At 34.2% G+C, this 27991-nt stretch overlaps 2 protein-coding genes across 2 annotated transcripts in view; both read right to left on the reverse strand.

Annotated features, from left to right (window-relative positions):
• Positions 1 to 12761, reverse strand: part of LOC149773605 (uncharacterized) — a 28235-nt gene extending 15474 nt beyond the window's left edge. Inside the window, exons 1-2 of the mRNA XM_089946305.1 lie at positions 12707 to 12761; positions 6528 to 6676 (exon numbers count right to left, since the gene is read on the reverse strand). Coding sequence (XP_089802431.1) covers positions 6528 to 6594 — 67 coding nt within the window. The 5' untranslated portion in view covers positions 6595 to 6676; positions 12707 to 12761. The remainder of the gene's footprint in view (positions 1 to 6527; positions 6677 to 12706) is intronic.
• A 4460-nt stretch (positions 12762 to 17221) lies between these two features.
• Positions 17222 to 27991, reverse strand: part of LOC149773606 (uncharacterized) — a 47332-nt gene continuing 36562 nt past the window's right edge. The window contains exon 11 of the mRNA XM_089946354.1: positions 17222 to 27988. Within this exon, the coding sequence (XP_089802480.1) occupies positions 27894 to 27988 (95 nt within the window). The 3' untranslated portion in view covers positions 17222 to 27893. The remainder of the gene's footprint in view (positions 27989 to 27991) is intronic.

The raw sequence follows: 27991 nt of genomic DNA on the forward strand, positions 1-27991 counted from the left end.
TTTTTTTATGTTAATGATACCTTAACCTTTCAAAATATTGACATATACTCTCCCCTTTATAATGTAGTACATGGGGTACATGAATACCAACCACATAATGTATTGAAACACTGTATAGTAAGAATGATAGAAAATTCTATGAATGTGTGTACGTATCAATTGGGGGTGGGTTGGCACATAACACAAGTCACAATGTAAGGTAGTAATTTCATTTTATGTAAATTACATTTCTTTCACTTCATGGTATTGGTAAATTTAATTTTGTCCAATAATAATGTTTCAAAAAAAAGATATACTACTAAGTGTTGAATGATGGTCTATTTTGAATCCATATTGTCACATTTAAAGAATGACATAACACCCATCTTTAGTAAATATACTTGCCAATCAATATTTCTAATCTACAGCTACAGTGTAATCGAGCTTTAGGTGATTTAAATTGATGACAAATCTGTCGCTTGCAAAAAAAAAGTGTAAAATTCAATTGAAATTCCTGATGTTAAGAATCTGATTCTTTTCTAAATTTAGGTTTGAAAATTACATATTCACCATTTCTAAACATATTTTGCAATTAAATAAATGGTACACTGAGATATGTTAAGTCATTTTTGTTAAGTAAACATCTTGTCTTCAGTTCAAAGCACTTGTTACATATGCTGATTATTGACAGAATGATATCGCAAAATGTGTGACACACTTTTAGCAATTCTCAAATGACAGAAATAACAAACCCACATGCACACATGTGTGTAATCCGTTTAAAATCTAATCATTTCCAAAATATACACATCTGATCACAAAAAGTGATAATCCAAATAGTATATGCAATGTTCACTAACACAACATATATTGCCTACTTTAAGTAGGTTGTGACTGTATGTTGTTTTAGACATGTTCGTGCTTATTTATATTGCAAACGCTATGATGCTTCTCAGATGCATAATCATTAAAAACTGAACTTCCTGGCATTGTAGTTACATCAGTGATTTCACCAATCTGTATATGGCTTCAGAATGGCTTCTAGTGGAATCACCTCATCACTGTCAATAGCAGAACATACTTTCTGCTTATCTGGAGCTCTTTTCTCTTTTATTGTTGCCTGAGAAAAATTTGATATTTAAGTATCAGTTTTACATTCAGCAGTGGAGCTGTACTCATTAGTGTTTTATCAACTAATTAACATCATCAGGTGATTTCAACTGAACTCTTAGTGTAGCTTATTCCTTAGCAACTTAACTGATTTAAGTTGTTTCAAAACATCCAGTGCATCTTTTAAAACAAATAAGCTTTTCTTAACCTGGATGTCTCCCCTGATAGATTAAATGTCTCAATTCTCTATTTATCAAAATGGTTTAAGTGAAAAGTGTCTTAATTTGTTTGTAAATGCATGTAATACTGAATTTACTCTTAAATCTTACTTAGCAGTAAGTGACACTTTCCATGTAACTGCTTTAATGGACATTAGTTTTAATTGCATTATGTAAAACTAGCACCTATCACTGACTGTTACTTTCTTCTCTGGAGACTGGATAATACACTGGGCTGCACTGAAAGACTTAAGTTGCTAATTTAGCAGGACAAGTACCAAACACAAGTTATTGTGCACATTGGTTTACTGATATTAGGATAGCAACAGATCCCAGAAAGCAGCATCAATGATCTACTGCCATCCAAGTGTTAATAAACAATGTACTATCATAAGCTCATTTTTATCCAAGTGTTAATAAACAGTAACCTAACATAACTTATTTTTATCCAAGTGTTAATAAACAATATCCTATAATGGGGCCCCGAGTGGCCGAGTGGTCTAAAGCGCTCTTCGTTACGGATCACTGCCATCTCACCTCTGTCTGCGGCGGTTCGAGTCTAAGATTCAGCCAATGTGGGCATGTGAGAAAGCCTGCCAGTAGCTTCTCGTGGGTCGGTGGTTCTTTCCGGGGTTTTCCGGGTTCTTCCTCCACCATTAATACTGGCCGCCATGTATAGCCTATTGTGCTGAAAAATGGCGTTAAACCCCACAACAACAACAACAACAACAACAATATCCTATAATAACGTCATTTTTATCCAAGTGCTAATAAACAATATCCTAACACAACCTATTTTTATCCATGTGCTATAAAACAATAACATAAAATAAGCTCATTTTTATCCAAGTGTTAATAAACAATAACCTAAAATAACTTTTTTTATCCATGTGCTAATAAACAATAACCTATAATAACCTCATTTTTATCCATGTGCAAATAAACAATAACCTATACTAACCTCATTTTTATCCATGTGCAAATAAACAATAACCAATACTAACCTCATTTTTATCCATGTACAAATAAACAATAACCTATACTAACCTCATTTTTATCCATGTGCAATAAATTATAACCTATACTAACCTCATTTTTATCCATGTGTAAATAAACAATAACCTATACTAACCTCATTTTTATCCTAGTGCTAATAAACAATAACCTATACTAACCTCATTTTTATCCTAGTGCTAATAAACAATAACCTATAATAACCTCATTTTTATCCATGTACAAATAAACAATAACCTATACTAACCTCATTTTTATCCTAGTGCTAATAAACAATAACCTATACTAACCTCATTTTTATCCATGTGCAAATAAACAATAACCTATACTAACCTCATTTTTATCCATGTGCAAATAAATAATAACCTATACTAACCTCATTTTTATCCATGTGTAAATAAACAATAACCTATACTAACCTCATTTTTATCGTAGTGCTAATAAACAATAACCTATAATAAGCTCATTTTTATCCAAGTGTTAATAAACAATAACCTAAAATAACTTTTTTTATCCATGTGCTAATAAACAATAACCTGTAATAAGCTAATTTTTATCAGTGTTAATAAACAAAAACCTAAAATGTTGTTGTTGTTGTTGTGGGGTTTAACGCCATTTTTCAGCACATGATAGACCATGCATGGCAGCCAGTATTAATGGTGGAGGAAGAACCTGGGAAAATCCGGGAAGAAACACCGACCCACAAGAAGCAACTGGCAAGATTTCTCATGGACCCACATTGGCCAAATCCTAGACTCGAACCCATGCCAACAGACATAAAACCTAAAATAACCTCATTTTTATCCAGTTGCTAATAAACAATAACCTATAATAAGCTAATTTTTATCAGTGTTAATAAACAATAACCTAAAAAAACCTCATTTTTATCAAACTGTTAATAAACAGTGACAAATATTAAGCTCATTTTTATATGAACAGTGAGGTGATGTACCAATATTAAGTTGCTGATCTGAGGGAGTGGCTTTGGTACTAAACCAAATTTGAGAGTTCTGTGTACTTTTACAAGATGCAACAGCTGACATGGGCCAATTACAACAGCTGGAAATTAGAAACATGGGTAATTTCAGGTGCTCTATAGCCTATGATGAATACAAATCTGATGGTGAATACAATACCTGGAGTGAAATGATGACTGTAAAAATGCATTGTGATGAATACAAATCTGACAGTGAATACAATAATTGGAGTCAAATGATGACTAAAAATGCATTGTGATGAATACAAATCTGACAGTGAATACAATAACTGGAGTCAAATGATGACTGTAAAAATGCATTGTGATGAATACAAATCTGACAGTGAATACAATAATTGGAGTCAAATGATGACTAAAAATGCATTGTGATGAATACAAATCTGACAGTGAATACAATAACTGGAGTCAAATGATGACTGTAAAATGCATTGTGATGAATACAAATCTGACAGTGAATACAATAATTGGAATCAAATGATGACTGTAAAAATGCATTGTGACAATGACCAAATCAAGTTAAAAAAATTATGTAACATGTTCAGAATCCTATTAGAAAAGATAATTTGTATAATTTTGGCCTGTGGTCCGAAGCATTACAGCATTATATCCAGTAAGGGAGCACTTACAGATATTATGAACTTCTGAGAGACTGACATATATAAATTGAAGTTGTTTACATTTGCAACATGCAAAATGGAGAGAATGTTGGCATACTTTTATGTAATGAGGCTGAAATTTCTTTGGATACTGTACTGTGGAAATTGTACATGATCTAAGAACACTGCTGACTAAAATGGCTACTCCCCTTGTGCTGAAAAATCAGCCTGAACTAGTCAAATATACACTATCTTTAGCAGATACTAAAATTGGGAAAATAATTTTTTCCAGGCAAGGCAATACGAGCTCCTGAAAGTGCAATAAGTTACCAAACATATAAAATGTAAAAAAAAGTATGACCAAGTGGAGCTAGCAGTGTTTTGATAAGTGCACATCTGAAGTAAGGCCAAGTGGTATACACTATAACCCACACTACACCCATCAATCATACACCAAAAATAAAGAGAATTAAAAGTTCCTTTAACAAGACTTAAGATAAACAAGGTTTTTTTTTAATTAGCCGGTATAACTAGTGAGGAAAGCTGGAGAAATTCTTTTCATTTGCATTACACCTGTTAAAATTTTTTAAGTCTAAATATAGTAACATAAAACTATTATTTAAAAATGTTACCTGTGCTTCACTGACAGACAGTATCTTATTTTACAAAGAAGGTATAAGGCTGAATTTACATTAATGTTAATAGGTTTTAAGTGTTCTGACCAAGCTAGAAGCCATAAATCTGACTTCACCTTTCTGCTAATTGGTCTTCAGTAGGCAGATCATGCTAAAAACCATATGGCTGGATTTACTTCCTGCAATGGTCTGAAAGATGCTAAACATAGCTAGAAGCCATAAGGCTGAAATCACCTTCCTGTTAATGGGTCTTAAGTGTTCTGACCATGCTAGAAGGTATAAGGCTGAATTTACTTTCTTGATAACAAGTCACTAGTGTTCTGACCATGCTAGAAAGTATAAGGCTGAATTTACTTTCTTGATAACAAGTCGTAAGTGTTCTGACCAAGCTAGAAGGTAAAAGGCTCAATTTACTTTCTTGATAACAAGTCATAAGTGTTCTGACCATGCCAGAATGTATAAGGCTGAATTTACTTTCTTGATAACAAGTCGCAAGTGTTCTGACCATGTCAAGTTTTTGTTAGCACACATGGCAACAATGAATTATTATAATTATATCAACAGATTATCATCTTTTCATTTGAAATGAGGATCATCCATGTTAAGATATTTTCTTCTAATTCAAGGACAGAGTTATCATGTCAGTTAATATGCCATTATCAACAAAAAAATCATTGGAACATGCCATCTTCTAAAGTGATCAACAAATTATTTATAAATAACAAAAACAACAAAGGCCCAAAGAACTGAACAATGACTTGACATCATTCCTATTTCTTTGAATTCAGATAGGACTACATTTGTAATAATAATAAATATATTAAGTATTTTTCAAGGTAAATATGATGCAAATAATGGTACTGTACTATGATGCAAACCATGGTAGTGTACTATGATATAAACCATGGTACATGTGTCCTGTACTATGATGCAAACCATGGTATTGTACTATGATGCAAACAATGGTAGTGTACTATGATGCAAACCATGGTAATGTACTATGATGCAAACCATGGTAATGTACTATGATGCAAACCATGGTAGTGTACTATGATATAAACCATGGTACATGTGTCCTGTACTATGATGCAAACCATGGTATTGTACTATGATGCAAACAATGGTAGTGTACTATGATGCAAACCATGGTAATGTACTATGATGCAAACCATGGTAATGTACTATGATGCAAACCATGGTAATGTACTATGATGCAAACAATGGTAGTGTACTATGATGCAAACCATGGTAATGTACTATGATGCAAACCATCGCATTGTACTATGATGCAAACCATGATAATGTACTTACACCACATTCAACTCCCAACATGTTCACCAGATTTCATGATTTACTGGGTCAAATCCTTTTTCAAAATCAACAGTCACATCACCTATTAATTTACCTTGATCAGGGGTATGCAGCAATTTATCAATTAAGGAACTAAATGCATCTTTACATTGAATGAATCTATAAAATGCCATATTGGCTTGGAAGTAATAGGGCATATTCATTTACAAATCCATTCAAAGAGTACTATACATGCTTTGCTTTCAATTTTGACCATGTGGGGTGTATAGAAATCAGCCTATAGTAACTGAAACCTTCTTTGGAGCCAGACTGGTAAAATGACAACACTAGATTAGTTGATATTTTAATAACAAGATTTACTAATACATGCAGTCTGAAATAAGTGAAGCAGATCATAATAGTTTTGCATCTAAATGATCAAGTCTAATGGCTGTTTGACAGTCTTATTCATTAAGCAACTTAAAAACACTGTTCTTCTATATTGTGGGAACTGAAAAGTGATTATTCTCACAAATATAGTCAATGCAACAGCTTTTTCAACTTATCTAAGATGTTTTCAGCCACTTCTGAAGAGATTATTAAGTTAAAGTTGTATTTTCTTCATGGTTAACATCAGCTATGAGATAATGAGTTTTTGATTGAGTGTTTAGCTGCTTTGCCCACATACCATTCACATGTTGGTAAGGAACTGTAGTATCATTGGTGTTGTTTGGTAAGGCTGCAGTCGAAGACATCAGTGTTCTTGTAACTTGTCTATCATATTGATGGTGAATGTCACTCTGCCTATGACCACAGGGAAAAAGTTGAAGGAATGTTCTGGAAAAAAATAAAATAATAAAAACCTCAATATCTGCTAAAAGTCAGCTTTATCAAATAAACATGCTTATAAATCAAGTCCAACTACAAACAACACAGACCCTGATCTGCCATCATATAATGTGCCAGTGTATCAAGGTCTATGCTGTTTGTTCTTCAGATTATTCCTAACTGGAGCCATTATATGGCATTATATGCAACAGCAGATCTGAGTCTATGCAGTTTGCAGTTGGATGTGACCTATAAGCAAGTACATATGGTGATGCAATTGTCACACTAACCTAATTATAAACCTACCATATATACTCACTTATAAGCTGAGACCAACTGCAACTGCACAGACCCACCTATGCCATTATATAATGCACCAATGGATTTGGGTCTGTGCAGTTTGTTATGAGTTATCAGTAGAAAAAAACAACATATACCCTGGTCTACAGACACTATGCTATGGCAGATCAGGATCTTTGTGTTTTGTGGTGTGACTGGTCTATAGACACTATGCTATGGCAGATCAGGATCTTTGTGTTTTGTAGTGTGACTGGTCTACAGAAACTATGCTATGGCAGATCAGGATCTTTGTGTTTTGTGGTGTGACTGGTCTACAGACACTATGCTATGGCAGATCAGGATCTTTGTGTTTTGTAGTGTGACTGGTCTACAGACACTATGCTATGGCAGATCAGGATCTTTGTGTTTTGTAGTGTGACTGGTCTACAGACACTATGCTATGGCAGATCAGGATCTTTGTGTTTTGTGGTGTGACTGGTCTACAGACACTATGCTATGGCAGATCAGGATCTTTGTGTTTTGTAGTGTGACTGGTCTACAGACACTATGCTATGGCAGATCAGGATCTTTGTGTTTTGTAGTGTGACTGGTCTACAGACACTATGCTATGGCAGATCAGGATCTTTGTGTTTTGTAGAGTGACTTGATTTATAAGCGAGTATATACAGTATATTACAAACAACACCTTGTAAAAAGCAATAAAAGTTTATTCATATCTGATTCTGGAGATGCCTGAAAAAAGACGAATAACTACATTACTGAATTTTTTCTTTTACCTCGACTAGTGTTGTTCCGATTATTGATTATAACTGATCATCAGTTGGTTGTGCAAACCAATAAGATAATCGACTGTGTGTAAAGGGAGACTACTTTTTAGTTGCATACAAAACACAAAGGTTAGTAAACACTCGTGTGTAAATGGTAAGCTAAATATGGCTTACAATCAACTTTCGTAATTTGGAAGATATTGCCATGATTACATGATTAAGCTCTTAAATTGTTGAGTTAATATATTTAAATAGATTTTGACGATTTGTTTCCATTTAAATGTAAATTACTTTGTAGTATTTGTAAATAATGACGAGCAAGAAAACTATATCCTTCTGTACTTTAAATTATAGACACATCATATATAAATGAAAGGATTTATGGGGATTGCAACAGTATTTCAGTTACATAAGACTAATCAGCCATAAAACATTGAATAGGTAAAAATTTACTTTTTTAAAACCAAAGTTTAAATCTATCCTTTCAGAAATCCCATGCATTTCATACCTTCTTTCTGTAATATTAATCATAATGTTCGAGTCAATCAACTTGGTTGAGCATTGGTTACTTTTGGTGACATTAAAACATAACTGATGATTTTTATTATCAACTTTTGTCAAGCTTCAATTCTGCACCATTTATAATGTTTATAATTTCAGCCTTTTTGAAAGATCACAAAAGATCTGGCTCAGACATCATGTAGAAAAATCAATCAAGAACTGATCATGGATTTGGTTAGTAGAAATCAATGACTGATCAGTAAATTTGAGCTAATTCCCTATAATATCATTTAACCTGTACTAAGTGGACAAAATTCAATCAGTTTAAATGTGACAATTATGATGTATTTATTGCTAGGAGCCAAAGAAGCTAAAATATTTCTTTTTACAGAAATCCATGTAACTCCATTACTATGCAATATTCCATACAGTTCTATTATCAGTAGCTTGTCTTGAAGAAATAATTCTCACATTTCTGCAGAAATGTCCCTACACAATAATTTTGGAATTTTGCACACACAAAAATTGAACTTGGAGGCCATGGAAATATGCCAATATGGAAGCCATGGAAATATGCATAAATGGAAAAATATAACTGACAATTTCAGACCAAAACTAAGACCTGATAAAAGGACTTTAATGTTTTTCTAATTTCATGTTGTTTGTTTTTGTAATAATATTATGTTTTTTTTATCTTATAGGTGTTGCCTAATGTTGTAAAGCGCTCAGAGCTTCTAAAGATTAGGCGCTATACAAAGTCCTCATTATTATTATTATTATTATTATTATTTCAATGTGAAAATTTACTGAAATTCTGACATAATTAATGTTTCTTTGCATAATTTAATAAGCCTAATGCTCACATTCATTTTTCATATAGTGTCCAGCTTCTCAGGAAAAAATCAGTTTTGATTTCACTTTATCACTTAAGCTATAATTTGCATATTTATACCTGTTCTTAGCTAAGATTTAAAACTATAACAGTTATTTTGAAACATTTTTGTACATGCCAATAAATAATTTACATTTCTGTACATGTATGCCAATAAATAATTTACATTATTAGTTGGACAAAACCCTGCTATTTATGTTAATAATGAAAAGAAGAAAAAAAAGAAGAAAAAAAGGTCATAAAATGATATTATTTTCACAGAAACCCCACCATAACATGCTTCATTAAAACACAAATTAGGATATAGCACTGATTGTGGTTTAAAAGCAAATGGTGGCTGGCTATATCATTTTATGAAGTGACATAGATTAACCCAATTAAATAATCCCCCGGATGTTTTATTTAAAATGTCAGATATATTCAACAAAGTCATGACACAGAAACTGAATCCTGTTATAATGAGAGGTACAAGACCTAAGATAAATGATGCAATCACACAATGAGCAAGGTACATAATGCATATTATCAACAGCTCCAGATAAATATAAATAATGGCAACACTAAAATTGTGGGATTCGAGTCTCAGTCTTGGCAAATGTAAGTGAGAACATTTGCCAGTAGCTACCCATGGGTCAGTGGTTCTTTCCCACATTCTTCCTCCTCCAGTTACACTGGATGCCATGAATACCTATCATATGCTCAAAAATGGTGCTAAACCCACATAAACTAAACCAGATAAACAGCTGCCAGCTCTACGTCCATACTGTAGATTCTATGACAGGTTTAGTTTCAACTCGGTTTAATTAAATGGTATTATTTGTAGTGAATATGATGTACACATTTACAAATGTTGGTTGCAGCTTTACTCTTGAGATGATGATCAGTAAGAATACATGTATCCAGAATTTATGAACATAACCAATTAGTATATAGTTTCTTTAATTTATAAAATCCAAACATCCAAATGCTATTAAAGCAACTGTGATCCTTTTTAGTTGGATCATTCCTGTATTACCAGATTTCCCAGAATATTATTCTGATCGACCTTCCAAATGGTTTTGTTAAGTACCCAATTATAAATAATGTTTGATTTTCAACTAAATCCATGCTAGTAACACCTCAAACAAAATACATATCAAAGCTCTCAGTACTTCCTAGACCATGTAATGCTTGTTTTTTTCTCGGACTGTGTCTCATTGGGTTGTATTCACTGACATCACGATTGTGTATGCAAATAACCACAATGCAACATACGTGCACCTTGTGCCACCAATTTGAGTCCCTAACTAACCTTTGTGAACATTAGTCATGACGTATATTCAAGATAATAATCTGATTTTTTTGTTGATAAGGATATTTATTTAACTGAAATGCTACATAGATTATACTTGAAATTAAGTGCCCTTAAAGCATGAAAATAAAAATAAAACTTGAAGTTCTCTGGCATATTTTGAAAGACAGAATAGTGAAGTTGAACCGTAATTGTGTGTATTGTTATCAAATAGAAATACAGTTATGTTTTTTACAAACAGACAATATTGGCATTTTTATCTAAGCTTATCATCTTGAAAGAGTATTTCCAGACAACGATCTTTAGGAAACAATATCAGTTACAGAATTAAAATTTCAAAGCATGTGTATTATGCAAGAACTTTTATGTACAAAATTTTTTTCGCAAAAACATGTTTTTGTGCCAAAGACAGCTGTCAAACCAATTTTAATTTGTCTGGTCAAATAATGTATTTGTGGCGGAGATAATGGACGTAGGATGATATTGAATGAAAGCCATTATCATTCAAACAAGTTGCATCTTCACTGTATTAAAACGAAGCATGAGAATAACATAACTTGACATTGTGCCGAATGTCAAAAAATTATTCTTTAAATGCTTTTTAAAAAATGAATATACGTTTTAATGATTGTCCTTTTAACCTGAACGACTGCAAAATGATTGATCTCAGCCCATGAAAATTAAAAATCATTACACGTTTCTACTTGTTTGTGAATCCGTTTGTTTATGCATCAGTTTATTGATAGATCTATTTGTTTATGAAAGAATAACTGAATTTCAATGTTTTACTTGAAGAGAAAAGGGGAAAAGTCACACATCTGGTCTTGTGTGATTGACATGCACAACAGAATGTAAGTATTATGTCCTGATGCCCAAATTAAGACATGCCTTAACAATCATGTGGGAAGAACAATATTGTTAGGAGCTGGTTTATGTGGCTAGAGAATCAAAATTGCAGATAAGGAAGTACACACATTTTGTGACATCAAGTGAAAACAATGGATATTCTCAGTAGCCTGGATTGGATCCAAAGCTGTGGAAACTAGTTGTGAATTCTGCTCATGTACATTTTCCCCAATAGATCAAAAAGAAGTTCTCATTGACAAAAAAACAACATTAAATGAATAGAAAAGAATTTCATATGTACAAATGAAAACAGGGGTGTCCTTAAGTACAATCCTATTGATCTGCCTGAATATTATGACTTAATGCCCAATGAAAGTCTCTTTTCTTTTTAGGACCCCTAGTTTTCCTATGACCATCTCAATATATTGAGGCTGTTAGGTTAAGATATCCTGTGTCAATGGCTTATACAGAGCTCTCCCTATAATTATAGTTTTTGCCTGTAGCAATTGGTATCCTTGATAGGAAAACAAGTATGGAGTCATTTATACGAAAACTGTTCATTTCAGATAAAATGTAGTGGAGGGTGTCATTGTTGGAGGATTTGGGAGTGGATTTTAAATCCTGTAAAGATCTATTGATCAAAGAAATTGGATTCCTTTAACAGTTATTACCCCTAGGTCGGTACCCATGAAAGCAGTTCCTATCTACTTTTAGAGTATTATTTTCTTCCATTTTTGGGGTGGTGATCCTCTCTCTATATGTTGGCATTCTTGGTACTGATTTAAAAGGAATTGTCTATTCTTTATAATACGAGTATTATGGCGTGTTCTCTTTTTATTTTCATTACAGTGCACTGAGACACTGATTCGTTTCCGGAAGTGAAATCATTGACCCACTATACACTGCTTTATTTCCACTTATGTCTCTCTAAACAATGCTAGACAACATGACAAGAACTGTAAAATTTACAGCAAAAATACTTTTGATCAACATATAATATGTTCTGGATATCGACACAATGGAAAGCCCGGTACCGAAAAGCAAGGACATATAATACATATCGAAAATAATTGTGTAAAGAGTCCAAACACCCACAACTATCAAAATACATAAGACGAAGCATTATAAACCTCGCAGCTTAAGATACAGTTACCTAAACATTTTAAATTTTTAAATGACGAGTTCACTAGAATTAGATAAGGTAATTAATAAAAGCTCATTCGAACGAGGACGTATATACTTTAACTAGCAACAGAATACCTAGAGGCTTATACCGACTCCCTTAATCACAAATTGTTACTTGATAACTTGTATTAAATGTAAACAATTTGTGAAGTGGAAAATATATTTTTGCATGTAAAAACGACATACATTTTTAGACAGTAATACGCTTAGCAGATCTCAAAATATGTCAGAAAATCGATATTAATAATATAATTTACATCACATAGAAAACGCAAGTTGAACATCTGTTTACGCCACTGTAAACAAACTTTTGTAAGGGGAAACAATTCTACAAGTGCGTATCAAAGAACCAACTCAATGAAGGATCTGGATTTCGAGATCGGAGTTCTGCGAAGACTCAATAGCTATTTTCACTTCAATATACGAAATATGAAATATACGAAATATGAATCAAATTTATAAGTTAAATTAAATAATCCTCATAAAAAAGTTTGCTATAAACAAGATTGAAACTTAAACCGCCCTCAATTATTTACCTTTTTGAATTAAAAAAGATTATTCTCTCTCATATAAATTAATATATATTGAAATAACCAATTGAAAAATGAAAAGCCCTTCTATCTCTGTGTACATTCTTATAAATCTACAGAGCATCTAATAATTTTCAATTGAAAGTACCGTTAGGGGACATCCATTTAGTACATATGTAAAAAAATCTGGAAAAGTTTGACCCCCTCCCCCTTCCTGTACACATACATACTTTTTTTTACACCCACCCACCTGCATGGATATGCTTGGAATCAGGTCACAATTAATAGTTCATTACCCACGAATGTAGTTCTAGTCTATTAGAACAGTTTTTCCTTTCTCATTTTGGTGGTGATAGAAGAGTTAGATTTATGCATGTTTGGTAGGGATTTAAAGGTAATTGTTTATTCTTCAGAATATGAGCTCAGGGTGTGGTTGTCTATGTGTATTTCAGCCACAGTGCACAGTGAATAATAAGGCCTTGGTGATGATCCAGGGCTGAAATCTGTGTTCTTTTTACATGCTCCTCTGTTTACAGTCCAGCCTCTCAAAAAAATGCAGGTGAACCTTTGACAAGAACTTCACAGTGAAGTCATCTGTCAAGGTATTTGAGATTAACACACGATTTGTATTGACTAACACACAATGGATAGGTCAGTACTGAGAAACAAATGTAGAGAATATATAGTAAAATTAATTGTGTTCTATGTCCTGTCAGTGCAATATTTGAGTAAAGTTTAAATTGGTATAAAATCTTTATTATTAATGATAGACACATGAAATTTGAACATGTTACGTATATTGACTTTGAAACACTTGCTCACTTTTTTTAACTTACAAACACTAATTACAAATGCAAACTCACTGACTATTTGACAAGCTACGGAAACGAAGTGCTTATAGACACATTTCTAACAAAGTTACAGAAACAAAGTGCTTATAGACACACTTCTATTTTTTTTTAACTTACTAACATACCACTGACAATTGAATTAGTATCTCTTTTTTCTAGAGTATTGGGGTAGCACTGAAAAGGGCTGTTATTTTGTGGACAGGGAGTTATGGTTATCTTTTATTGTCTAAGATTGCGTCCCCGTCTGGAAGCAGTCTTTTGCAACAGGATAGGGTCTGCTTCTTTGGAAAGAGAACTCTTTGGTGTCTACATGGCAGTTGACACAACCTCTGTCTGGTTCCTGCTGCTACTGTTCTCTTCTGCTCTTTACTGTGATAAAAAGTGCAAGAAACTTAGTCAATTCATTCACTGATTTATAGTTTCTAACCTGACTGTGAGTTGAGTTGCTCTAACACAGTCATCATCTGTGCATTTCATGTTTAACGGAAGTTATCAGTATCATAGACGGACATGCTCAAGATTTATTTCCAGTTTCCAGCTCCTGGACAAGTCAAGTTTCAGCAATGGGGTGCGTGCACTCTCATCGTTATGGTAATTTATGAAATTATCTGGCAGTTACCGAATAGGATGATCTACGTCATTATGTTGTCTGATGGAAATAAAGTAGCCCATAGTGTAAGCAATATGGCTCCATGTTAGTATGGAAAGCTTGTTAAGCATGAAAGGTGCAGGGGATGCCAGTATTAGTGCATTTCTGGTCACACAGTCAGGTTATAAATTATAAATCAATGATTCAGTTGACTTGGTTCTGTGCACTTTTTATCACATTAAACGTTTTTGTTATTGAAATCAATAGGGGGATACAAATAAAGAGGGATGTATAGTCGAGTTTTTCTGGTTTGTTTCTTTTGATGACCCATTCAGTTTCATTGCTCCCGCAATAACAAACAAGCATTTGTTTGGCCATCAAAAGTTGGTCTTGGTGGCAACTTCAATAACACATGCACTCTTCATCAAAGCACGCCGGCTACACCCTTCATCAAAGGAAATCAGCACCATAGCTATTTTCCGCACGTTTTTTTCTTCTAATTTCATGGTGTTTGTTTTTTCACTGTAATCATCTCATTATATACGTTTTTAGGTGTTATTTAATGTTGTAAAGCGCTTAGAGCTTGTCAAGATTAGGCACTATACAAAGTCCTCATTATTATTATTATTATTATTATCACAAATAAAATTGCCTAAGGTCATTAGATGATTGAAGAGAAAAAAAACAGCAACTATAACAATGCATTTAAAGCAGTGCTGATGTCTGTTGAGAGAACAGTTTATTTTGTATTAAATCTGACGCATAAGTTACATATTTCTGAAATAACAATGAATGTTAACCTATCTTCTAGATCATTATAAAACAATTTTAGGAAATTAATTATAGTTTGAATTTCATCATTAAACAATATTATTGTATTTTGCATTCATTGTTTTCTCATATAACCTGTATACAAAATGTTAGCAAAAAATGTCTTGGAAATCTATGTTTGTGGTCATTGAAAGTTTGAGAAAAGTCTTTGAATTTATCATTCAGAGTTCAGTATGAAGCCTGCATGTCCAATGTTGTTTACTGGCTTGCATGTCAATAGCATTTTTAGGTTTTGTAGTGCAATCTTCATTTGCCAGCCACAAAAGGGGTGAGATAATTTAAGTTGTTGACCTAAACAGGCTGGTGAAGTCACTGTAATATATAGAAGAATGATGGGAGAAGAAACTTAAAGTTCATTTGATGCGAGAGGTGACTTAAGAAAGAAGATGACTCCTTTAGGATGTTGTACTTGACATAATTTTCTGTCACAGATGCCTGGATGTTTTCTTAGATAATGTTTATCTGGATAAGAACATTGCTAGGAACACTTCCTTGAAGGAGGACGTGTTCATGATGGTGATTTGTACAGAGTTACAGATCCCTCTGTTCCTGATGGGAAAACCAGGCAGCTTCAAATCTCTGGCCAAAACCATTGTAGAATATGCCATGCATGGGAATGCAGCTCATGAAGAGCTGTTTAGAGAGTTCAAGCAAGTAAATAGACAGCTTTGCCACATGGCGTGTTGGCTGTGATATTCCATTAACATAAAATTAACTCTCTGTTCCTTTTGTCTTTTGTCTAGAGTATATCCATTAAGATCACATTTTACAAGTCAGTAAGCCACAGTTTGTCTGTAAGAAACATCTTTGCAATTGTTTAGTCTAGCAAAATGTACCTGGCAATGACTGCACTTTTTTCCAGCGAAACTAAAAATTTATCTTCTGGAAATGAATATTTATGACATATTTTGTTGAAGTGGACATATTTTTGCATTCTATTACAGGATATACTTGTACTCACCCTTATGAATGTTCAATTTTTCCTCAATGTTGGCTGAATATAGCTGAATGTTAATTTGTTGAAATATGTTTATTATAAAAATTCCTTGCAGGTATTCTTAAAATAATGTACATAAGATGGTGTGATAGAAGTGTTAATGCAGTTAACTGTTCCAATTATCCGGGATGAGAATCTTACAATTTTTTTTTACTTGTTGATATTTCAAAACTTCAGATTTAAAATGATGATTTTACTCTGGGGTAAGATAATTTGTTGTTTTCTTTTCTTTGGTGTTTTGTTTATTTTTAGTAAAGGTCATTCCCATTCCAAAAGTATATATCTTTTGTAAGTCTACAAGTCTTTTTTAATCATTGAAAACACAATTCCTTGTCATTCTATGGTCCAGATGGTGTCTTTCCAGTGCAGCCCCCTGTCAACATCCAGATGGAATCATGGGAACTTTCTGCCAGTGGGTGCAGTTTCAGAAAGATAAGGATCTTGAAAGATTTGTGTCTGTGGTTGTTCTGGATGAGGTTGGGATTGCAGACAGTCCTAGATTGCCTCTGAAAACCTTACGTCCTCTCCTGGAGGATGGTTGTCAAGGAGATGAGGAAACAGAACCATACAAAAAGGCCAGTCATTATTTTTAGTGCAAGATAGATACATCTCTGATGTGCCTTTTGTTCAGTTACATGTATATTACTTGAAACTATGTTATCTAATATCATTATCCCAGGATTTTCAACAAGTTTGTGCATTAACATGAAATTTTACATACATATTCCAAGGTTAAGTTGGTATGAAATGAAAATGTTGTGGTTCAGGCATCCTGTATGTCTGCTACAGTGTCCGTCTTGACAGTATTGTTAGCATTACTCTTCCTGGTCATATCGACATGGCATTTTCACATAAAAGACTTATTATATCTGATTGGTTCTAAATGTTGATCTGACATTGTGAAAATTGTGTGGCTAAATCTCCTACACAAATATTCATACTGACTTGGGGTTTTCACCAGAAGAAGCCATATGGTATGTGTTTGATCTTTATTGAAAACTGATATGAAATACAGCCTCCATTATGGCCATTTTGAAAATCTTTATACCACTACTTCTTCAGGATGAATGGTCATGTAAATTACAGAAAAGAGTGAAAAGCAATAAGCTTTGTAAAATTCAACAAATAATGTATTTCCCTAGAATGCAAAGTGAAAATGCAATTAAAAGGAACTTATAGTGTTATGATTTAAATCCCAAATAATCCTAGAATTACAGACACAAGTGTCCTAATAATTTAGAGGCCTGAATAAGTTAAATCCAAAACTGAGGGTGTTGCTGTGTCTCTAGTAGCTTGTAGAGTGTTCACATTCCAACAGTCTTTTGTTGAATCACAGTAGTATAATTCCAGGTTTGAATTCACTATGTATTCCAGTGACTGTCTCTATCCAAGAATTTTGTCAGAGCACTTTTGTATTTTCAGAGAAAATAATCACTTAAATTCAATAATTTGAAGAGAAAGATTCCAGCCTGAAATAAAATACTGAACACAACTCATAATTCAACTTAAAAGTGCTAGATCTTAAAGCATGACTGAAAAATCCTCTTATTTACTTGATTACATAGTACTCTACTTGACCTCAGGACACTATTAGCATTTTCTAAAACAAAACCTAATACCTAATTGACAGTAACCTTCTAGAATGATCCTGATGCTAACAAAGTAAAAATGATAGTTATTATTAAAAAGCAGAACTTGGACTATGTGAATTACACTAAGGGAATTTCAAAACCATGACCCAGACCCAAACAAACATATTTACTTCTTCTGTTAATAATAATCCTGATATTAAGCCTATACACATAGAAAATATTTTAGCTATGTATTATTTGTTTACAAAATAAAATTTTAAAAATGTCAGTTCAGGTCAAGCAGAAAATAAACTCAATTTTGGACAAGGTCAAGTCCAACATACAATGTTACATTACAATAGCATGTACTGAAATACAAAATTAAAAAAAACTAACAAACAGTGTAAATTAAATTTACATAACAGCAGAAATGTTTTGAAGATAATATATTAAACTTCGTGCCCCTTTAGTCAGCACTTGAAATAAATTGATGTGCAATGCTTTAAAAAAACCCAACCCAGATGTGATCAGAAAAACCACTAAGGCTGTGAATTCCTTTCTTGATGGTTACCACAAACAACTAATTGCAAGAAACCGTGATAATCTGGAAGATTAGCTCATGTATTAAGGACATCCACTTAGTAATATCTATAAGGTGAAATTACATGATTATAACATATTATTTAAATGTATCATACTAGATTGCTTGGACCTTTTGTTGTATCAAAATAATTATATTTCAGAACATTATAGCACCGTCAGAAATATATTTATTACAAACTACAAGCTTTTCACATGAAAATAAAGAAATCACTGTTAATGCTAACATCTGTACTTTCAAGATTGTTTAACAAGAATTGGTGATAACTATATCCTACAATATTAAACTGAGTTCATCTTATGTCAAAACTAATTGTTCCAGTATATCTAAATCATATTTAGTTAATGGCGCATTTTTCCATTTTTGATTTGAAATATTGCTAGAGATGTATGATATTCACTGGTAGCTGATGCTGCTAAAACAAATTAATAGTATGTTACACTAATATATTTGTCAGTGTGAACTCAAGACCCTAATGTTAATGTTTCCTGTTGTCAGTATTGGTTTCTTTACATTGCTTAGAGCTGTTCCATTTAAACATACATGGCCAGGGAAGGCAGTGTTATAGAACTATATGCCACAGTACTTTGATTTCACAGAGTTCGAAATGATAAAAAAAATTCTAAATTGTATCTTTGGGCGAGTAACCACTTTAAAAGTCCCTTCCCTGGGTTCCATGTATGTTTTAATGGAACAGTCCTTACATGGCAAACAGATGAACAATTCCTATTTCAAATGGTATCAGTGTTTGGGAATGTAAGATCTGAAAGTAAAAGGGAATATTTTGTTTTAGGTAAAAATTGCAAGTCAAGTGTGAAAGCAAAAAAGAAGAAAATAATTAGAATACCATGGTCTTTGGAGGAGAAGGCAGCTGTAGAAAAATAAAAACTGGGACAATTTATAAGAACTGCTTCACTACCAGGAAAAGCAACATGTGAAGAGGCAAAGAAGAAGGAACCTATTATGGCAAGGTGTCCATGGAACAAGATTAAGGTCTATTAAAAATTCAAAATCTAAAGCCATTATAAAGCTAAAAACAAGAAACTTTACCTGCAAAATTCAAACAGATGATAAATATTTTCTATAAGTTGGTACTTTTGGAATAGAAAGTCTCAGTTTTGTTTTATACTTCAAATCAACATGTATATGGATTATGTAATTCAAATTGTGTTATCGTTCCTGTAATTTTTTATTATGTAAATATATATATATATATATATATATATATATATATATATATATATATATATATATATATATATATCTCCAAAAGAATGGAAAATAATGTGTCAAATAATTATCATTATGGAAAGAGATTGTGTAGTAAAAATTTAGCAGCCGACATTGAGAAGGATTTTAAAATATCTACATGATCTTCTATATTACATTCATGTGCTTCAGATGTAATTGTGCTAAAACAGTATGTACTAGTGCTATATATTATTTTAGTTTGATTACATATATGTGCATTAGAAAATGATTAACCATGACAAAGACAGGTATTCCATCGCATTTTTCTTCTTGCACCTCATGATCAAATAAACGATGCCCTGATATGAGAGAGAGGTTTGTGGACAATTGAAATCTGTATTGTTAAGTTAGTTAACAGTAATGATGATATACTCCTGTACAAAGGCAATGCTACATTCCATTATCAATTGATACCACTGTGTCAACAATTCTTTCTAGTTTTAATTATGACATCCATTGTCTCAGGAACAGTTTTGAAGATACGACTAGTAACTTAGTCTCAAGTCCAAATTTTAGACACTTAAGTTTTGAAGGTGGGACTGGCAACTTACAGTCTCAAGTCCAAATATTAGACACTTGAGTTTTGAAGATAGGACTCAAGGTAATGAAACTTACAGTCTGAAGTCCAAAATCTTGGATACTTGATTTTTGAAGACAGGTCTGGAGACCATGAAACTTCGTCTTAAGTCTAAATTTTAGACACTTGATTTTGTGTATTAAACTGAATTTTCATAGATTTTGTCAATGTTTAGAATTTAAGTTCTGTAAATACCCAATTATAGGCTTTGTAAAGTTGAATCCACTACAAAGACTACTCCCAGCTAAATTACACAGTATTTATTAGGTAAGACCTCAAATCTTTGTAAAACAAACACTAACAACTACCTCTGAATTCTAATGATGCAATTCAGTTGCCATAATGATTTGGTCAATCAAACATTAGATGGTTTTCATTGGTCAGAAACTGGTTTTCATTGGTCAGTCATACATTATTAGATTCCAGTGCCATATATATGGTTTTTCTATTGGTTGCAGCATAAATTTGTGCACCACAGTGCCATCCTAGGAACTCTGGCATAATTTGTTAACCACAGTATCATTATTGGAACTTCAGCATAAATATGTGCACCAATCTGATTAAAATCAGACCTCCACATTCATACATATAGATACAACACCCACCCATAAAAGTTCATCTTCTGGTGACCTTGGGAATTTCTGGTCCACTTATATTTAGTATCATATCAGACAAAGCATTGTAATTTAGTGTTAGAGAGATTTATTGTTAATAATTGTATGTTCCCAAATGATGTGTGTCACTTTCAGAAATTTGAAAGTTGTGATTTGCTTGGTGAACCACAAGGTCAACAGAACATGACCTCTGACTGGAGTCCTTCAGATCTAAACGTAGGACTGTGGAGATCTGATTTTCTTCAGACTGATATGGGCACTACAGTACTGTCCTTGGAACTATGGCATAAAAATGTGCACAAAGTACTGTCCTTGGAAATATGGCATTAATATGTGCACTGCAGTTCTGTCCTTGGAACTGTGGCATAAATATGTGCACCCAAATATTGTACTTCGAACTGTGGCATGCACCACAGTACTGTCCTTGGAACTGCAGAATAAATATATGCACCACAGTACTATCCTTGGAACTGGAACATCAATATGTGCACCAGTTTTGTTCTTGGAACTGCAGCATAAATGTATGCACAACAGTACTGTCCTTGGAACTGTGGCATAACTATGTGCACTGCAGTACTGTCCTAGAAGTTCATAAGGATTCGAATATAGCCATGTTAAAAAGACCTGATTGGATCCCTTTGGAGACAAATAAGGGATATTGGTCAAGGAAACCAATATTGTCTAAAAGCTCTGATAGATCTCTATCCCACACAGATATGTTGCCATGATGCCAGAATTTGTATATCATAGGGTGGTAGACTTTGGGGTCCAACTATTTCTGCTCCAAGAACAGAGCCAGAGAAAGTTGACCAGTTAAGTGATAGAGGCATGCAGATGGGCGACATAGATGGTTACTCTTTAAATTCTCTCTACAATTGAAGGTTTGAATTGTCCAATTCGCAAGGCTGTACTGGTAAAAGCGGAGTATGTAGAAGAAGCTAACAGTCGATTCAGGTTGGCAGGAATCTTCCTGTGTGAATTATCATTTGGGAAAATAGAACGGTGATACACGGCTTGTGCTCTCAAAGATGGGTTATCAGAGTCATCTTTCCATTTTGACCCCGTAATTGTAGCACTGTAGGAGGGGTGGCAAAGGCCTACAACCCCTCCCAGATGGCTGACAGTGCATCTCACAGCCCAAGGTGCTGTGTCTTGAACTAGGGGGACAAAGGTGGGTAACTGTTGATTCCACCTCATCGCCAAACAGTTGATCATCAGATGCCCTTAAAGCGTGTGAATCTGAGTGATGACCAACTGATGGAGGGGGACATTTCATGTGAAGGACATGACCTCTCTGGATTGATTCTCAGTGAAGCCATTGATGCAGCCAGAAGGTGTCTAAATTGATAGGGAGATTGTTGCACCCATATAGAAAAATGCCAAATTAGAACACTGGACAAGTGGTCTGGTACATCCCTGTTTGAAGATATAGATCACCACCACAGTTTTGTCCAATCACAACAGGACTGTTTTGACCCCAGGATTGATCTTTACGGAGATGAAAGATAATGATGACAGCCTTCCATTCTGAGATATTGATGCAGAGAGGTCATTCCCCAGATTTTGCTAACGGTACTAAAAGTCAGCAACAGGTGGGTAATCCCACCATGTGCAAAGGTGGCGGCTTTAGATGTTATTTCTGCCTAGGGTTCTTCAGCGGGATTCCAATAGTCAGCCAACCTGGATTGCCCCAATGACATGGGAATGATCAAATTTTAGGTGTGATCATGACTGCTTGAGTAAGAGGACATAAAATGGAGTACCAATGTGCTGGCAAGGCCCGCATAAAAAGATGGCAGAGTGAGGTCAAGTCCACTGCTGGATAATAGCTGAGGACAATACTGGGACCACGAACACAAGGGGACGTGCCAGATTCCGGTTGGTTAAAAAGTCTGTACCCAAATGGATGAAATTCTGGCATGTACGGAGGTGTGAACTTACCATGTCTTTAAGATGCTGCCCAGGTATGCTGCTGTTGATGTAGATGATGACACCTGGAAAAGGGAGAGAGTGGAGTCCCTTGTGTAAGTGAAAGCCCAGGGGTTGTTGAGGGCCGATGGGAAAAATGGTAAATATACATCTGTCTGCTCAAGACTAACAGCATAATCGCCCCATCTGATGGGGAAGGGGAATGATATCGCCTTCCCCGTCTTGAATATAGTGAGGAGACTCCAGTCGATGATGGGCCTCCACCTGCTGTTTGCCTGTCAAAGCAAGTCTTGAGTAATTCATTAGGGAATGTGTCCTTAGCATAAGCTCTGCGCCTTTTATGAGCGACTGTATCCTCTGTTAGAAAGGCATCCATCTCCCGATCTGACTGTGTATATCATGTGGAGGGATGAAGGCATTGTTGATGAATGAAAACCCAAATCCCTTCCGACTGACCTGGATCAGTTCCCCCCACTTCCTAGGAAACAGGGAGGTCCAGTAAGCTCAAATCAGTTTCATACAGCCACTGTATTATTGCACGATAGGGGCTGATGTAGGTGCACATGAGCTATCGATGACTCATCATCCTTACTGTGCACCAGGTTATCATCTGGTTCAGCTTCAGGCTCAGCGTAAGTCAATCCGGGTGGCCTCAACAAATCCTTTCTGTTGCATCTGTGCAAGACATGAGCTCTCCCTTGAGTATAAGCCGTGAGTACTCTAATATCCGGCATCGCCAGTAAAGACAGCACTGCCAGCATAGTCTGCTCTACTGGCCTTACCAGCACTGCCAGCATTGCCATCCTTTCCCACACTGTCAGCATCGCCTCAGTGCCTACCTATCCATCACTTCTGGAATCTCCACCCTTTCCTGTACTGTCGACATCACTGCACTACCAGCCTGCACTTCCAGCCTTTCCAGCACCGTCACTGCACATATATTGGTCCAGCATGCACCTGTGCCAGCCGCTCCAAAGCCTTAACTGAACAAGCCAATTTATCATTGAAATCATCAGTGAAATAATGATATGTTGCAAACTGCCTAGCTAGACAGACGGATCTATCACAAACATCCCCATAATTGTAGTATAATTGGCCCATTCTGGACCAAGAGGTCTTCATGCTGGGCTGCTGGTCATGTTGGGGTGACTGTCGGTGTTGGCTGGAGTGCTGGTGTTGGTGCAGTATTATTATTATTAGTATTATTTGGCTCCAGCTGATTAATCATAAATTCCATCCACCCTGACTTACCGGGCTGAAGGCCATGCTGACATATGTGGAGGCTTACCCAATCTGGGCTGCCTAAAAGTGTGGAATATTCCCCTAATGTTTTGCTCAGATTGAAGAGATTACAGCTTTGACTTCAGTACCGACTGATGCATCTTATCCAGCGACAGATGGTCCCATCCTTTATCCTCTCTGTCCCCCTGACATAACAGTATGTGGTGGTTCCGTGCGACGAACTTTAGTGGTGGGGGGGATTCCAGTGACCCCACAAGGCTTGCCACTGAGGCTGATTTGGGGTGGAGACTAAGGATGTCAGAGGTATCCTGCGTGACCTTGACTGTCTCTTTCCCCTTTACTGCCTTCTGATGTACAGCAGAGCATATATTTTTCAACCAAACACTGCATACTTAGCTCCTTCGCTTCAATGCCAAACAGGGAATCTTTGTGCATGTGCATGTCATGCATGTAGTAAATATTCCTCCTGAAATGACACGAGAGAAAACAAAGCACAGATTAGCAAATTAGTATGTGACTAACTAGGTAAAAGAATAAACCACCCAGCTCTGCAGCCCATACTATATAGACGCTGTATATCAGAAACAATATATACATAACATAACAAAGCAGGAGTCATGGTGAACTTTCACACTTTGAAATTGCATATAGATCGATTAAATAAATATTCTGCGGAAACGACTCAAAAGACACAAACTAAATCAGAATCTAGCAATGGGTTGAAATTACTAGATCGCTAAAACAATGCTGTAACAAACCGACCCATAAACGTGTTGTATCATAAACTTATGTCCTATATTAAGCTTAAGCACAATGCATAGTTACTAGAGATGGGATAATGTGTACATACTATAAACCTAACCAGAGTCATGGTAGGCTACCATGCTCTGAAATATGAAACACACCATAGCCGAAACTAGTAATATTTTGAAATTACTAGGTTGCTGAAACAAAACACTTTAGTAACCACATTTTATAGATGCTGGAAAACAAAAACCATGTATACATAACATAAACAAAACAGGAGTCATGGTAAACTTCCATGTTCTGAAGTGTCCTGAAGAAAGTTTAATTGATATATGCTTAAACGACACAAAATAAAGCAGAAACTAGTAATGTGTGAAATTACTAGATGACTATAAACACTGTCGTAACTAACAGATCAGTAAAGTGTCATATCAAGAACCTATGGCCCTGTTTAAAACTTACACTGCATGCTTGGTTAATAATAATTCTATCAAAACAGCATGAAATATGAATAAATTAAGCATAATTATGAAGCAGCACTTCAGAATTTGCTATTAAGAGCTCCGTAGCGGAGAGAGTAAGCTAATGGAAGTCAAATGTACACTAACCTTTAATGACCTTGTTTAAGATCAATGATAGCATTGTGGGATGGCGATCCTATAAGATGAAGTTGCAGCAAGACAAATCTCTCAAAATTTTGGCAGAAATTGTAAAATAAAGTATACAACTGCAGTAGATCGATAAATCCCCATTATAAATGCAAAGCAAACATTTGATGGGTCCATAGGAACACAAAAATGGACTGGACTGTTGGATGTTATTACAATGCGTGTCTCAGGAAAAAAACCGGCGACACTTGGCATATCAAGGGGAGGTAATGGGCAAGAGTTACTGCCCTTTGTCTTTAAAACAAAAAAGAAGAAAATAGGATGATTTTTGTCTTCTAGTAGGGCTGGATTTGTAAGGTAGCAGGCTAAGATTCCTTATGTAATATGATTGGGGAATGTATTCAAAGGAGAAAGTCTGGAATATGAATTTAGTAAATAAAAACAGTACTTTAACTGAAAATAGAAATTTATGAAGCAGGAAACATCTCATATTGTTAATTATACATCATTCCTTCATTAGAATCAAAATTTTAAACACACACATACACACCACTGAAACTTTCCAAGAACAAAATTATTAAAACACAATTCCTTACAGCATTTACATTTAAAAGTCCTTTCATATTTCTATAAATAAATAAACTACTGGACATATTCACAAGCACTGTAGTATTTGCCTAGTGAATATATATACATATTCCTCTGAAGGGATTTTTTGGAAAGAAATGTACAAATATTTTACTGCATAAAGTAATACTGAGATTTATCATACATGAGCATGAAATATAGAAAATTACTGGTGAAATAATTCTCATATTGTATCATTCCTATATTCTCACATGAAAAATATATCTTTATACTTTCACATTTGAAAATACCCGACTTCCATCATTCCATGCAATATTTGATTATGTGTGCCTAGAGAAGTTATGCATGCAGCAAGAAAAATGAGCATTTTGTGAGCTAGAACAAAAAAAGGAAACTATTACTTTGCAGACAATGAAATTATATTAGTGCTGAAAATTCAACTTACTAATAACAATGAACAAGCTGTGATGCATTGCTGAATCAGACACAGTATGTGGTCAGATAGAGCAAAATAATATACAAATATTAAAAGTAGTTTAGCTCAAGAGATTATCCCAATCCTACCACTTCTTAGGTCACAGATATTTTTATCATCAATTAATGAAATTAATTTTGATTTTAGGAAGATGGGGTGGGTGGGAGGGTACTGAAGAGTATGTTTGATCTTAAAAGCTTTGAGTCAGGAGTAAGTCTGGTATGTAATAAAAAGAAAATTTTCTTTTCCTATACAAATTCCCAACATATTTTATCTTGTACAAAATTATATATTTTAATTTGTGGCTGTGCCACTTGCTAAATTATAATGGTTTTTATTCTACATGATGAAATTATATATTTATGCAAGAAAGGAAAATATATGTTAAGAAAGTGATTATGGCATTTTTGTCAGAGCTAGAAATAAGAGTATAAAAATGTCACCCCAATATTCTATGCAATGTTAGAAGAAAAAAGATGAATTGTTGTTCTTTAATATTACAAGTATAACATTTAAGTTCATTTCCTGTGAATATTTAAAACTGGTTGATTAATTTCAATCTTATTCTGAACCACTGGCAAAATAAATCCAATTGATGAATTTATTTCATAAATTTCATATCATATATAATAATCCTGAATAAAATACACAATGATATCTTAAAAAAACTGAAGAAAAATACACTATCCAAATAAACTGACGAAGGCATAAAAAATACGTAAAAAGATTCAGGCAGCATACAATTTTCATTTTAGGCAGTATTACTTACATAACTATCAAAGTACATGCAAGATATGTAAAACTATTAAAACTCATTTATACAATTTTTACAACAGCAGATACATTGGGAAAGTCAACCAATGTACAAACATAACAGTGCTTTTCATTGTCACAAAATAACAAAAATGAACTCAAGGTATTTCATTATATTAATTGCAATGGGATTGTGCATCCAAATTTTTACATGGAGTAAACCGAATAAAAAATTGTTACAACTTTGTGAGAAGTGTACTAAGTTCAGTATAGTTACAGTATACGTTCCCTCCAAATGTGTTTCAAGAAACCAAACTTTTTTGTGAGAAAATTACTTTTGTGTCAAATATGAAAGCAAATATTCTGCAAATATCCTCTACTCTAATTTAGTTTAAAATACTTATACTATTCTTTATACAGCATCTGCCTACATATACAAATATGTTACCAATAATCCAGTTATTGGAGACAACTCTTCACTATTGATAAAGGTATCTGCACAAAGGTGTACTGACACTGATAATCATTATCTGAGTGACGAGGATCAACCAACAATAACAAAGGGAGGTTACTTTAATGGTCTTTCTTTTAGGAAGCAGTAATTCTATCTGTATCATGAAAGACTGATTCAAACAAGAAAAAAGATAATTTTATGTTTGAAACAAACAGACATTGCACAGAAATTGTTCTTTATGTATATATTGTGAAAACAGCTCTCAGAATGTTGGAAGATACTTGTACTGTTTGATTAGGAAGCTGTCCACCAGCATATACCACCATATCTCCTG

This window comes from Sinohyriopsis cumingii, unplaced genomic scaffold (assembly GCF_028554795.1).
Source record: "Sinohyriopsis cumingii isolate HCF-2022 unplaced genomic scaffold, ASM2855479v2 utg000624l, whole genome shotgun sequence".
Classification (NCBI taxonomy): Eukaryota; Metazoa; Mollusca; class Bivalvia; order Unionida; family Unionidae; genus Sinohyriopsis; species Sinohyriopsis cumingii.